At 43.4% G+C, this 13801-nt stretch overlaps 1 protein-coding gene across 2 annotated transcripts; it reads left to right on the top strand.

The window, feature by feature from the left end:
• Positions 1-4193: 4193 nt before the first annotated feature.
• Positions 4194-13790, top strand: iba57 (iron-sulfur cluster assembly factor IBA57). Of its 2 annotated transcripts, none has more exons than XM_052015462.1 (3): positions 4194-4592; positions 11218-11561; positions 13363-13790. In XM_052015462.1, exons 1-3 carry the CDS (start codon positions 4267-4269, stop codon positions 13758-13760), a joined length of 1068 nt encoding a protein of 355 aa, XP_051871422.1. In that variant the 5' UTR covers positions 4194-4266; the 3' UTR covers positions 13761-13790. The 2 variants fall into 2 exon arrangements, with proteins under 2 accessions (XP_051871422.1, XP_051871423.1); XM_052015463.1 differs by having other exon boundaries at positions 4194-4512.
• Positions 13791-13801: the final 11 nt, after the last annotated feature.

Consider the following 13801-nt stretch of genomic DNA (forward strand, 5'->3'; position numbering starts at 1 on the left):
TTTTCTGTGCCATTTCTCCATAACCCTCTATTCCTCAAACTATCCAATATTTATCCATCTCCATTTTAAATACTTCTGAAGATGCAGCTTCCACCATCTGCTGGGGCAGAGGATTCCAGAGATTCACAAACCTTCTGCGAGAAGAAATTTATATGTACTTCAGTTTTAAATGATTGGTGCCTTATCTTGTAGCTTTGTCCCCTTGTTCATCCCTAATTGCTCCTGAGTTTAGGACACAGTTGAGATTCAACCGTATTACTGGGTTTGGGGCCACATATAGCCTGTCCTGGCAAGGACGGCAGATTTCCTTCCACTGAAAGACAGTAGGACGGGTTGTTGGAACAATGGTAGGAGTTGAACTCGTGTCACTGGTTCAAAGGTCCAAGCCTCAAGATGATAACCACTGCACCACCATTCCCACATGCACCAACCTCATCTTGAGAGGTTTTATTTTCAAGTAAGTTTGCTGGGGAAATGTTAGCAGATATGGGTGAAGTTGGTTTATTTCATGTCACCAGCTTTCTTACTGGGACCAGAGCTGGCTGAAACATACTTTGAATAATGTGTTTCCTCCACTTGATGTGCCCCAAGAGATAAAATCCACTACAGTGGCAAAGAATGGCTGTTAGGTAAGTGGTGGGGCTTCAATAGGAAGGTGAGTTAGAAGGTTGTGGGTTTCATTCATGTTCCCGAGACTTAAAGCACAAAAATCAAGTATGCTACTCCCAGTGCAGCACTAAAGGACTGCTGCAGTTTTGGAGGTATCACCTTTCGGATGAGGCTTTGAACCGCAGAATCAGAATTAGAATCAGATTTATTGTCACTGACTTATATGATGTGAAATTCGTTCTTTTGCAGCAGCAGCACAGTCCAAAGACATAATAATTACTATAAATTACAAAAATAAATAAATAGTGCAAAAAAAAGAATAACAAGGTAGTGTTCATAGGCCATTAGAAATCTGATGGAGGAGGGGAAGAAGCTGTTTCTGAATTATTGAGTGTGCGTTCTGTAAGCACTATTTTAAAGAGGAGATTTAGTTCCTCATATTTCCTTACCAAATAGGAGGCCATAGAGTCATAGAGAGATACAGTGCAGAACCGACCACTCATTCACACTAAAACCATTTTTATTCTTCTTATCCAACCACCCCCGCCACCCCCCCCCCCCCCAATCTCCAGATTCTACCAGTTACTTACAAACTAGAATCAATTCACAGTGGCCAATTAACCTGCCAACCTGGATGTTTTTGAGATGTGGGAGAAAACTGCAGGACCTGGAGGAAACCCACATGATTACAGGAAGAATGTGCAAGCCCCACACAGACCCACACAGACCCACACAGACAGCACCCATGGTTAGAATTGAACCCAAGTCTCTAGTGCTGTGAGGTAGTGCCTCTACTAAATTTGGATCACCAAATCCATACCAGCTCCAGAGCAACCCAATCACTTATTTCCCTGTAACCCATTGTCTCTCTCACGGGCCCATCGGAATCACTTCTTAGATTCTTTCACCACCCACCTGCACCTTTTTTGTTCTAAATAATTGGATGGATCCTCCTCCATCACATGTACATTTTATGACATACAGACTGTGATTTATGACTACAGGTACATCTTTATTGGATAGATCCTGTGTTCTATCACATACTTCAGACCCAGAGCTTCAGCATACTCTGTTTTTACGAAGTTGTTTCTGTCGCACCTTTCCTCTGTCAGACCTTTTCTATCTATTTTCTGTAAGGGCATGTTTGCCCTCTCGTGGCAGCTCAAAATATAACATGAAACAGATTCATGTGAAAGGGAAACTCAGGCAAACTCAATAAAAAGTGGATTGCTGAATATTGATTAATTATGAAGGAATCTTACAGGTCAGAAGGTCATTCAGCCCATTATGCCTTGCTTTTGAATGGACTCACTTTATTATTCTTTTACTGGAGCAAGCAATTTTTTTTGCTTTGACTTCATGGATCTTGATAATAATAAATTCTGTCCTCTTAAGATCCAGCTCATGGGCACTATGCTCAATGAAAATAGAGCCTTAGGCTGCATTACCCAAGCCCTATTGGTTTATGAGATAGGCCCTGGTCTCTGAAGCAATGCTGAAGTTTATGATATACCAAGCTCCAGACAACAAACTGTAATTTTATGACACAGAACATGAACCAGTCCTCATCGAGGGGTCAATGGTGGAAAGGGTGAGCAGCTTCAAGTTTCTGGGTGTCAACCTCTCCAAGGATCTGTTCTGGGCCAAACACATTGATGCAATCACGAAGAAGGCACGCCAGTGGCTCTATTTCGTTAGGAGTTTGAGGAGATTTGGTATGTCACCGAAGACTCTTGCAAATTTCTAGATATGTGCAGTGGAGAGCATTCTGACTGGTTGGATCACAACCTGGTATGGAGGCTCCAATGCACAAGATTGCAAGAGGCTGCAGAGGGTTGTAGATTCAGCCAACTCCATTACAGGCATGACCCTCCCTGACATCGAGGCTATCTTCAAGAGGCGGTGCCTCAAGAAGGCAGTGTCCGTCATTAAGGACCCTCATCACCTGGGACATGCCCTCTTCATGTTACTGTCATTGGGGAGGAGGTACAGGAGCCTGAAGATCCACACTCAACGTTTCATGAGCAGCTTCTTCCCCTCCACCATCAGATTTCTGAATGGTCCATGAACCCAAGAACACTACCACATTATTCCTTTTCTTTGCACTATTTATTTATTTTATAATTTATAGTAATGTTATGTCTTTGCTGTACTGCTGCTGCAAAACAACAAATTTTGCATCATATAAGACAGTGATTATAAACCTTATTCTGACTTTTATGACACAAATATGTAGATATTGGATGGTCCAGAAACAGAATCAGATTCAGAAGCTGTTCCTGAATCATTGAGTGTGGGTCTTCAGGCTCCTGTACCTCCTCCCTGATGGTAGTAACAAGAAGAGGGCATGTCACGGATTAATGATGGATGAAGCCTTCTTGAGGCACTGCGTCTTGAAGATGTCCTTGATAGTGGGGGGGGGGGGGGGGTTGTGCCCGTGATGGAGCTGCCTGAGTCTACAACCCTCTGCAGCCTCTTGCAATCCTCTGTATTGGAGCCTCCACACCAGGCAGTGATGCAACCAGTCAGAATGCTCTCCACTGAACATCTGTAGAAATTTGTAAGAGTTTTTGGTGACAAACAAAATCTCCTCAAACTCCTAACAAAGTAGAGCTGCTGGCGTGCCTTCTTCATGATTGCATCAACGTGTTGAGCCCAGGACAGATCCGTGGAGATGTTAACATCCAGGAACTTAAAGCTGCTCACCCTTTCCACCATTGACTCCTCAATGAGGACTGGTGTGTGCTCTCCCAACTTTCAGTTCTTGAAGTCCACAATCAATTCCTTGGTCTTGCTGATGCTCAGTGCAAGGTTATTGTTGCGACACCACTCAACCAGCCGATCTATCTCACTCCTGTACACCTCCTCATTGCCATCTGAGATTTTACCAACAACAGTGGTAAGATAAGATTTCTTTAGTAGTCACATATACATCAAAATACACAGTGAAATGTATCTTTTTGTATAGTGTTCTGGGGGCAGCCTGCAAGTTTTGCCATGCTTCTGACACCAACATAGCATCCTCACAACTTCCTAACCTGTAGGTCTTTTGGAATGTGGGAGGAAACCGGAGCACCCAGAGGAAACCCACGCAGACATGGGGAGAACGTACAAACTCCTTACAGACAGTGGCCGGATTGGAGCCCGGGTCGCTGGTGCTGTAAAGCATTACGCTAACCGCTACACTACCATGTTGCCAGTGCCAGTGATTAGGCACAGTGGCCTCTGTGTTTTATGATATACAGACTGCTCTTTATGACACAGGTACGTGCTATTAGATGGATCTGCGTCCCCTCACATGCTTCAGATCCTGAGCTCCAGCACACTGTTTCCAAGAAGCTCTTGCCTCCCTCCATCAGACCTTTCTTCCATCACATCCTGTTTCGATGACGGACCCTAGGGTCCATCATATTCCTGACGTTGTCTCTACCAGGCTCTGTCCCCAGGGCACTTTCAGACTTTGTCTCTTGTCAGTTCAAACCTGGTCCGCATCAAACCTCGTCTCTCTCCTGTCAGACCCTGCTCGCTGTCACCGCGCTGGTTGCCCGGCAGTCGGCGGTGTCGCGGGAGTTGTCGGGCGCGGCGATGCGGCGGCGGTTGAAATGGTAACGGACGGAGCTGGTTGCGAGGGAGCGGTGGAGGGTCGCTGTCCTGGTCATGTTGCCGTTCTGCTTTCATGCCGGCTGTAGCCGGACGTTGGGCGTTTTACTGCGGGTGCAAGCGGCCACTCGCCAGCTCCCTTGCGCGGGGACGTCGCATCGTGGGGCAGGCAGCGAGGCAGGCGGTGAGGCAGGCGGTGGCCACCGCTGCTACCGCCTCACCCACCGGCAGCTGCTGCGGCTGCGGGGCCGGGACACCGGCGCCTTCCTCCAGGGCCTGGTCACCAACGACGTGGAGGATGTGGTGAGCAGGTCGCGGGAGGCCCTTTACTGTCACCTGCTTAATCTGCAGGGTAGAACCATGTTCGATGTGATCCTCTACAGGTAGGTGCAGATGGAGGGAGGAGTGTGAAGGATTTGGGGGAAGAGTTGAAGTTATTGTCATGTGCACGAGTAGGGTGAGGTACAGGTACAATGGAAAACTTGCTCTGCAGCAGCATCACAGGCACGTAGATTAAGACAATTTACATAAATTCTACAAGACAGTGAAGAAAAAGACTGTGCAAAACATTTAAATTATTTTCTCACGACCAGTTGTTCATAGAGTTGTACAGCACCCTTTGGCCCAACTTGTGGGGTTTTGCACTATGGGAAATCAATGTAAAGGGAAAGTACACAGTTAATTACAGGACCCTTGACAGTGTTGATGTACAGAGGGATTGTGTCCAAGTCCATAGCTCCCTGAAAGTGGCCGCACAAGTCGATAGGGTGGTAAAGAAGGCGTATGGCATGCTTGCCTTTATTAGTTGAGGCACTGGGTTGGAGTTATGTTGTAGCTTTATAAAACTCTGTGTCTACAGTATTGAATTCAATTCTGGTTGCTCCATTATAGGAAGGATGTGAAGGCTTTAGAGAGGTTTACCAGGATGCTCCTTGGATTAGAAGGCATGTGCTATAAGGAGAGGTTGGCCAAACCAGTGTTGTTTTCTTTGGAGTGGCAGAGGCTGTGGGCCGACCTGACAGAAGTTTATAAAATTATGAGGGGCGTAGATAGAGCCAGTATCTTTTTCCCAGGGTTGAAATGCCTAATGCTAGAGGGCATGCATTTAAGATGAGAGGGGGGAAGTTCAAAGGAGATATGCTGGGCAAGTTTTTTTTACACAGAGTGGTGATGCCTGGAATGTACTGCCGGTGGTGGTCTTGGTGGCTGATACAATAGATGTGTTTAAGAGGCACATGAATATGCAGAGAATGGAGGGATATGGTCCATGTGCAGACAGAAGCTGTTCGGTGTCACTGGCTTAATTAGATTGGCATAACATCATAGGCCAAAGGGCCAGTTCCTATGCCGTGTTCTGTGTTTGCCCTTGCTGACCAAGCTGGTGACACAAGAGACTTTAGATTCCAGCATTTGCAACAAAAAACAAACCACTGGGTCAGGTGGGTTGAGCTCTGATGCAGGGTCTCATTCTGAAATGACAACTATTCCTCTGCCTCCACAGATGCCAGTGACATAGAGTTACAGAGCATGGAAATGGGCCTTTTGGTCCATGCTGACCAAGATTCCCATCCAAGCTAGTCCCATTTACCCACTTTTGGCCCATTTTTTTCGGGGCCTTTTCTATCTGTGTACCTGTCCAACTATCTTTTAAAAGTTCTTACTGTCCCTTTCTGAACCACTTTCTCTGGCGGCTCATTCCATATACGTACCACCCTCTGTGGAAAAGGTTGCCTCTCAAGTTCTTATTAAATCTTTCCCCTCTCACCTTAAATCTGTGCCCTTTGGTTCTCGATTCCCCAACCCTGGGGAAAAAGGCAATACATTCAGCCTATCTATGCCCCAGCAGATTATTGGATTGACAGAGTAAATGGGACTGAAAGCTTGATAAACTGCCAGAACCCGATGAGTTGCATCCTAGGGTTTTGAGGGGTGTTGATGGAAATGGTGAATGCACTGATTGTCATCTTCCAACATTCCATACTTTCCAGAACAGTGGCAACAGATCAGAAGATAGCAATTGTATTGTAAACTCACTACTTGAGAGAAAACGGACTAGTTAGCCTGACATCAGTAGTTGGGAAAACGTTACAATTGTTATCTATTAGTTTTGAGGTTGTGACCAGCAGGACACAGAAGAAGCAGTGCATATTTGGACTTTCAAAGAGCATTCATACAGTGCTGCATGAGGTTATTAGATATAATTGGAGCATGTGGGATTGGGTTAATATACTGGCATGGATTGGTGAATAGACAACATAAGAATGAATGCACACCAGGATGTGAGACAGTCCTGATGCAGGGTTTTGACCTGAAAAGCCAACTGTTCCTTTCCCCTGTGCAGATGCTGCTCAACCCGCTGAGATCCTCCAGCAAATTGTTTGTTGCTCCAGATTCCAGCATCTGCAGTCTCTTGTGTGACTGGTGCAGGGGGCAGGGCTTCAGATTTTTGGATAATTGGGACCTTTTTTGGGGGAGGTATGACCTATTTGCTAAAGATGGGTTGCACCTAAACTCCAAAGGGTCCAATATCCTGGTGGGAATGTTTAATTTAACTGTTGGGGAGGGTTTAAACTAATCTGGCTAGGGGATGGAAACCAGGATGTTAGGATACAAGATGCTAGGGTAAGGGAGGAAGTTTACAGAAACAAGTCCAAGACAGTGTGCAGTGAGGACGGCAAGAAGGACAGGCAGGTGAGAAGTCAGGATAATTTGCTGAATAATAGAAGTACAACAAATCAGGATGTTAGCTTAGAGGATGAAGTATATAGAAACATATCTAAGATAGTGTGTAGTGAGGATGGTAAGAAGGATAGCCAGGTGAAAAGTCAGGATAATCTGCTGAACAATAGAAGAACAACAAAATCAATAGCAGATACTGGACTAAACGTACTATATTTAAATGCACGTAGCATTAGGAATAAAGTAGATGACCTAGTGGCACAACTACAGGTTAATAAATACGACATTGTGGCAATCACTGAGTCATGGCTTTATGATGGACGTGATTGGGAACTGAATGTCCAGGGGTACACAGTGTATAGGAAGGATAGGCGGGTATGCAGAGGGGGAGGTGTGGCCATGATGGTTAGTAGTGATATAAAATCAATAGAAAGGAAGGACATTGGGTCAGAGGAGGTGGAATCCTTATGGGTGGAGCTAAGAAATAGCAAGGGTAAAAGGACAATAGTAGCAGTCATATATAGGCCCCCAAATAGCAGTCAGGAAGTGGACGATAAGTTGCAGTTTGAGGTAGAAAATGTGTGCCAGAGTGACAATGTGAAGATAATTATGGGGGATTTTTAACATGAAGGTGGACTGGGAAATCCAGCAAGGCAGTAGAACGCAGGAGAGTGAGTTTGTGGAATGTCTACGGGACAGTTTTTTGGAACAACTTGATGAGCCCACCAGGGGATCGGCTGTTTTGGATTGGGTGCTGTGTAATGAACCGGAGGTGATTAGGGAACTAAAGGTAAAGGAACCATTGGGAACCAGTGATCACAATATGATTGAGTTCAGTTTCAAGTTTGAGAAGGAGAAGCTGATAACTGGTGTATCGATATTTCAGTGGAACAAAGGAAATTACAAGGGTATGAGAGAGGAGTTGGCCCAAATTGGTTGGAAGAGTAAGCTGGCTGGAGGGATGGCAGAGGAGAAATGGAAGGAATTTCTACAAGAAATAAGGAAAATGCAGGATAGACATATTCCAAGAAAAAAGATTTTGAATGGAAATGTGGATAACGAGAGAGGTGAAGGCTAAAATAAAAGCAAAAGGGAGGGTGTAAAAGGAAGCAAAAATTAGTGGGAAAACAGAAGACTGGGAAACTTTTAAAAACCTGCAGAAAGAAACTAAGAAGGTCATTAGGAAAGAAAAGATGAAATATGAAAGGAAGTTGGCGGATAAGATTCGAAAGGATACCAAGAGTTTTTTTAAATATATAAGGAGTAAAAGACAGACACGGGTTGATATAGGACCAATTGATAATGGTGCAGGAGATATTATAATGGATGATAAAGAGATGGCAGAGGAACTGAATGAGTATTTTGCATCGGTCTTCACTGTGGAGGACATCAGCAATGTGCCGGTTAGTCAGGAGTCTCATGAAATGGAACTGAGTTCAGTTAAGATTACTAGAGAGAAGGTGCTAGGAAAAATAAATGGGCTAAAGACTGATAAGTCTCCCGGGCCGGATGAGGTGCATCCCTGGGTTCTGAAGGAGGTGGCTTTAGAGATAGTGGAGGCATTGGTGATAATTTTCTAGGAATCGATAGGCTCCGGCATGGTTCCGGAGGACTGGAGGGTCGCAAATGTAGTTCCGCTGTATAAGAAAGGAGGGAGGCAGCATAAAGGAAATTACAGACCTATTAGTCTGACGTCAGTGGTGGGAAAGTTATTGGAATCTATCCTCAAGGATGTGGTTACGGAATACCTAGAGGTGCAAGGCAAGATAGGTCCTAGCCAACATGGTTTTGTGAAGGGAAGATCCTGCCTGACCAACCTATTGGAGTTTTTTGAAGAAATCACAGGTAGGGTGGATAAGGGAGAGGTGGTAGATGTTGTGTATTTAGACTTTCAAAAGGCCTTCGACAAGGTGCTGCACAAGAGACTGATTAATAAGATGAGAGCCCATAGAATTACGGGTAGGATAACAGAATGGGTGGAGCATTGGCTGGTTGGCAGGAAGCAAAGGGTGGGAATAAAAGGATCTTGTTCTGGTTGGCTACTGGTTACTAGTGGTGTTCCACAGGAGTCGGTGTTGAGGCCGCTTCTTTTTACCTTGTACATTAACGATTTGGATGATGGAGTAAATGGTTTTGTGGCTAAATTTGCGGATGACACCAAGATAGGTGGAGGAGTAGGGAGTATTGAGGAGACAGGAAGTTTGCAGAGAGACCTAGACAGTTTAGGAGCATGGGCAAGGAAATGGTAGATGAGATTCAATGTTGAGAATGTGCAGTTGTGCACTTTGGAAACAAATAAATGGGCAGATTATTATCTAGAAGGAGAGAAAATTCAAAGTACAGAAGTACAAAGGGACTTGGGGGTACTCGTGCAGGATACCTTAAAGGTTAACCACCAGGTTGGATCGGTGGTAAAGAAAGCGAATGCTATGTTGGCGTTCATTTCGAGAGGTATAATGTATAAAAGTAAGGAAGTGTTGATGAGGCTCTACGGGGCACTAGTGAGGCCTCATTTGGAATACTGTGCACAGTTTTGGGCCCCATATCTTAGGAAGGATGTGCTGATGTTGGAGAGGGTTCAGAGGAGATTTATGAGGATCATTCCCGGAATGAAAGGGCTTACATATGATGAGCGTTTGTCAGCTCTTGTACTGTACTCACTGGAGTACAGAAGAATGAGAGGGGACCTCATAGAGACATTTACAATGTTGAAAGGACTGGACAGAGTAGATGTGGCCAGGCTGTTTCCCTTGGTGGGTGAGTTCAGGACCAGAGGACACAATCTTAGAATTAGAGGGTACAGTTTCAAAACAGAGATGAGGAGAAATTTCTTTCGCCAGACCAGAGGGTGGTTAATTTGTGGAATTCCTTGCCAGGTACAGTAGTGGAGGCCAGATCATTGGGGGCGTTTAAGGAAGAGATAGATAGATATCTAAATAGTTGGGGTATCAAGGGATATGGGGATAAGGCCGGAAATTGGGATTAGAATAGTTTTTTTTCTCCCCCCTCCCCCCCTTCTCATTTCTTTTTCTTTTTTCCCTTTTCCTTGGAGCAGTCTCAGTGGGCCAAATGGCCTACTTCTGCTGTCTTGTGATCTTGTGTCTCCATAAGAATGGACGTGTCATTTTTGGGTTGGTGGACTATGAATAGAGGGGTGCTGCAGGGATCGGTGTTGGGCCTCAGCTCTTCACTATCTGTATCAATGATTTGGATGAGGAAACCAAGTGCAATAAATCCAAGTTTGCTGTTGATGCAAAGCTAGGCAGCATGGAGTGATGTGAAGAGGCTTCAGGGTGACAAGGCAGGTAGAATATAATGTGGAAATGTGAGATCATCAATTTTGATAAACAGAATAGAAAAACTTTTTTAAGTAGTGCAAGGTTGAAAAGTATTGCTTTTCATTGGGACCTAGGTGTCCTTGCAGATGAATTTCAAAAAATTGACATGCAGGTATAGCAACCAATTGGGGAGGCAAATAGTACATAGGCCTATGTTGCAAGAGGATTTGAATACAAGAATGGACTTGCATAATTCCAGTATCACTGGTACTTGGTGAGATTTCACCTGGAATTTTTGTACAGGTCTAGTATTCTGCCTAAGGAAGGAATACGCTTGTGATAGCTTGTAGCAAAGCTGTTTACCAGATTAATTCGTGGTATGGGAGGGATTGTCCTATGAGGAGCAGTTAAGCAAACTGGGCCTGCACTCTAAAGAAGAATGAGAGGTGATCTCACTGGAATATGCAAAGTTCTTATGGGTTGACACAGGGTTGATGTTTCCCCAAACTGTGTTGTCTAGGACCAGGGGCTTCAAAATCAGATCGGCTATTCAGGACTGACATGAGAAGATTCCTCCTTTTGGGTTTCCATCATCTGCAGTTTTTCTGATTTTCACTGACATGAGAAGAATTGTCTTTACCCTGTATCCATGAAGGCTGTGAAATTTCATTTGCTGAGTAAATATAGGACAGTAATTGATAGATTTTTGGATATTAGGGAATTGAGAGAGATTGAGTTAGTATGTGAAAGTGATGCTGAGGTGAAAGAGCAGCCATAATATTGAATGGAAGAGCAAGTGTGAGGGACCAAATGGTTTATGACTATTGATGTTCTGACATGTTCTGCAGCCTGTTCCTACCCATTTTATCTTGCCCTGTTAGCATCTTTCTAATCAAAATGATGTGTTTTACACCTATAAATTTAAATTGCTTTAAATTTTTAGAAAATATGGTGCTTCATGCCTTGTGGAATATGGAATGCAAGATCTATGTTGCAAAATGGTTGTGCTTGTGGGGACAAAATAGATTATCCTCTTCCTTTTAAATTCTAGGTTGCATGCAAGCCAAGAAGAGCCAACCATGCTCATAGAATGTGATGCCACATTGCTTGACGATATTCAGAAGCACTTGAAAATATACAAGATTAGAAGGAAAGTGGACATATCCCTTTGCCCAGATCTTTTTGTGTGGGCAGTACTCCCATCTGAACAGTCAATAGATGCCAGCAGTGATTTAGAAGCAAGTGGAAAGAAGGTGCTGGTGTGTACGCGGGATCCTAGAACTGATGCCATGGGATGGCGGTTGGTATTGAGCAAGATTGACAGTCCATTAGACGTTATCCCAGAAAGTCGTCTAGGTGACATCCAGGACTATCATAGACATCGGTATAAGATAGGTAAGGAATAATCTTGCGTCTCAAACTGAAATTGATCTGTAGTCTGAAAAAGGAGACCTTGAGAGAATTTGTTTTGTATTTGGCAATGGTGCCTTGCTTGTTTAGAGGTGTAATTCAGAATGAATGGATTATTTACTAAGAGGGTCGTAACTGTGCAGATGGGATGATTCCCTACTGCTGGTGAGTAAACTGCAGGCCATCAATAGAAAGGGAATTTTGGTGGGGGAAACTTCTTACTCATGACTAAAATGTTTAAAACAAGATGCCATTAGAGGAGTGTTGAGTGGAACAACAAAGTTCATTTAATTGGATTTCAGATAAATTTTTAAGAAAGAAAGCATGGAAGAATGAAATGAAGGAAGACTAATGAGCATACATGGAAGAATGGACCACTTGTGCTGAATGGCCTTTAAAACATGTAACATTCTGATGTTCTATCTGATTAGCAAAATTTTTGAAGCCCCAAATATCCTGATTTTCTCCTTTATGGAAATCCAAAAAAATTCTGTATGCTGGAAATCCTGAAATAAAAACAGAAAATGCTGGGAACACACAGCAGATTAGGCAGCATGTGTGGAAAGAATATAAAAACAAAAAGAGCTGGAAATACTCAGCATTTTTGTTTCTACAGTATTTTAGGTTTCCAGCATCTGCAGGTGTATTTTGACTTTCTGCGGAAAGGGAAACAAAGTTGATGGTCAGGACCTGAAAATGTTAACACTGTTTCACTTTCCACAGATGCTGTCTTCCTGCTGAATATTTCCAGTACTTTATGAATTTTCTCCCATTTGTAACTATAGTTTTGTGTATGGTGTGGTTTACTTTAGTAGCACGTGAACAATCCATCTATTGGTTTGCTTCTGAATTTGGCTCTGCAGCTAGCTAAACTAACACACAATAGAATACTTATCTGGGAATGCAAATATGGAGTTTTGAAAGGAGGCAAATGACTGGAAATGAATTGCATTCCTGCTATGATATTGTCGAAGATCGCAACCCACAAGTGAGATGCTTTTTACTGGCCTTCTCACTGAATGACTTGGAAGAGTGTGTGTCGAAGAAACATTTCTGTTATTCATCAGTCTTGATTGAAAATTCATTGGTCAACATGGTAGTAAAAGTGGCATTAGATATCTGCAAAATGTGGTTATGGTGTAGATCCTTCTGCTTTACAGAAGAGATTTATTAGTCTTCTGCTGATTAGTAGTGTTAAGCTGTATGACAAGGCTGTGCTTTATTTAGCTGCTCACCATGTATGATGAATTCCATGCATCTTAAGAAAGTGATCAATGAAGAAGCCAGTTGTATTGGTTTATTATTGTCACCAAGGTACAGTGAAAAGCTTGTCTTACAAACCGATCGTACAGGTCAATTCATTACACGGTGCAGTTACATTGAGTTAGTACAGAGTGCAGTGATGTAGTACAGGTAAAAACAATAACAGTACAGAGTAAAGTGTCACAGCTACAGAGAAAGTGCAGAGCAATAAGGTGCAAGGTCACAACGAGGTAGATAGTGAGGTCAGAGTCCATCTCATCGTATAAGGGAACTGTTCAATAGTCTTATCACAGTGGGGTAGAAGCTGTCCTTAAGTCTGGTGGTATGTGCCTTTCATTTGTTAACATAATCTAGCCTAAGGGGTCCATGAATTAGTGTTCCTTCAGGTGAGAACATCTGGTAGCTGATACTAATCTATCAAAGATGGTTAAGAATAAGTGTTGACGTTATTTGAATATAAACTTGAACTGCATATATTATTAGGATAGATGGTGGTAATATATGCTGTCTTGTTTTATCTAAGGAATTGCTGAAGGTGTGAAAGACCTTCCATCTGGAGAAGCAATACCTTTGGAATCAAACTTGGTGTACATGAATGGGATCAGCTTCACCAAGGGCTGTTACATCGGGCAAGAGTTGACAGCTCGGACTCACTATACAGGCGTGATAAGGAAAAGATTGATGCCAATCCAACTGGACAACTCTTTGCCGCCTGGCAATGTTCCTGAAAAGGCGCAGATTATTACTGAATCTGGAAAATTGGCTGGAAGGTTCAGGAATTATGAGGGTGATGTTGGTTTAGCCTTGATTCGATTGGCCTATGCCAATGAACCTCTTCATGTGCTCACAACAGGTGATGTTCGTGTGTGGTTGAGAGCATCAATGCCAAATTGGTGGCCAAAGGATGAAAAGAATAAATAAAAGAAATGTTGATACTCAATACAAAATGTATACATTTTGTA

Source organism: Pristis pectinata, chromosome 5, assembly GCF_009764475.1.
Source record: "Pristis pectinata isolate sPriPec2 chromosome 5, sPriPec2.1.pri, whole genome shotgun sequence".
Taxonomy (NCBI): Eukaryota; Metazoa; Chordata; class Chondrichthyes; order Rhinopristiformes; family Pristidae; genus Pristis; species Pristis pectinata.

Excerpts from the sequence above, each read along its gene's own strand:
- iba57 (XM_052015462.1), top strand. The coding sequence starts at position 4,267 with ATGTTGCCGTTCTGCTTTCATGCCGGCTGTAGCCGGACGTTGGGCGTT. Across the intron at positions 4,593-11,217 it reads TTCGATGTGATCCTCTACAG|GTTGCATGCAAGCCAAGAAG; the intron begins GTAGGTGCAGAT and ends TTTAAATTCTAG. Across the intron at positions 11,562-13,362 it reads TAGACATCGGTATAAGATAG|GAATTGCTGAAGGTGTGAAA; the intron begins GTAAGGAATAAT and ends GTTTTATCTAAG.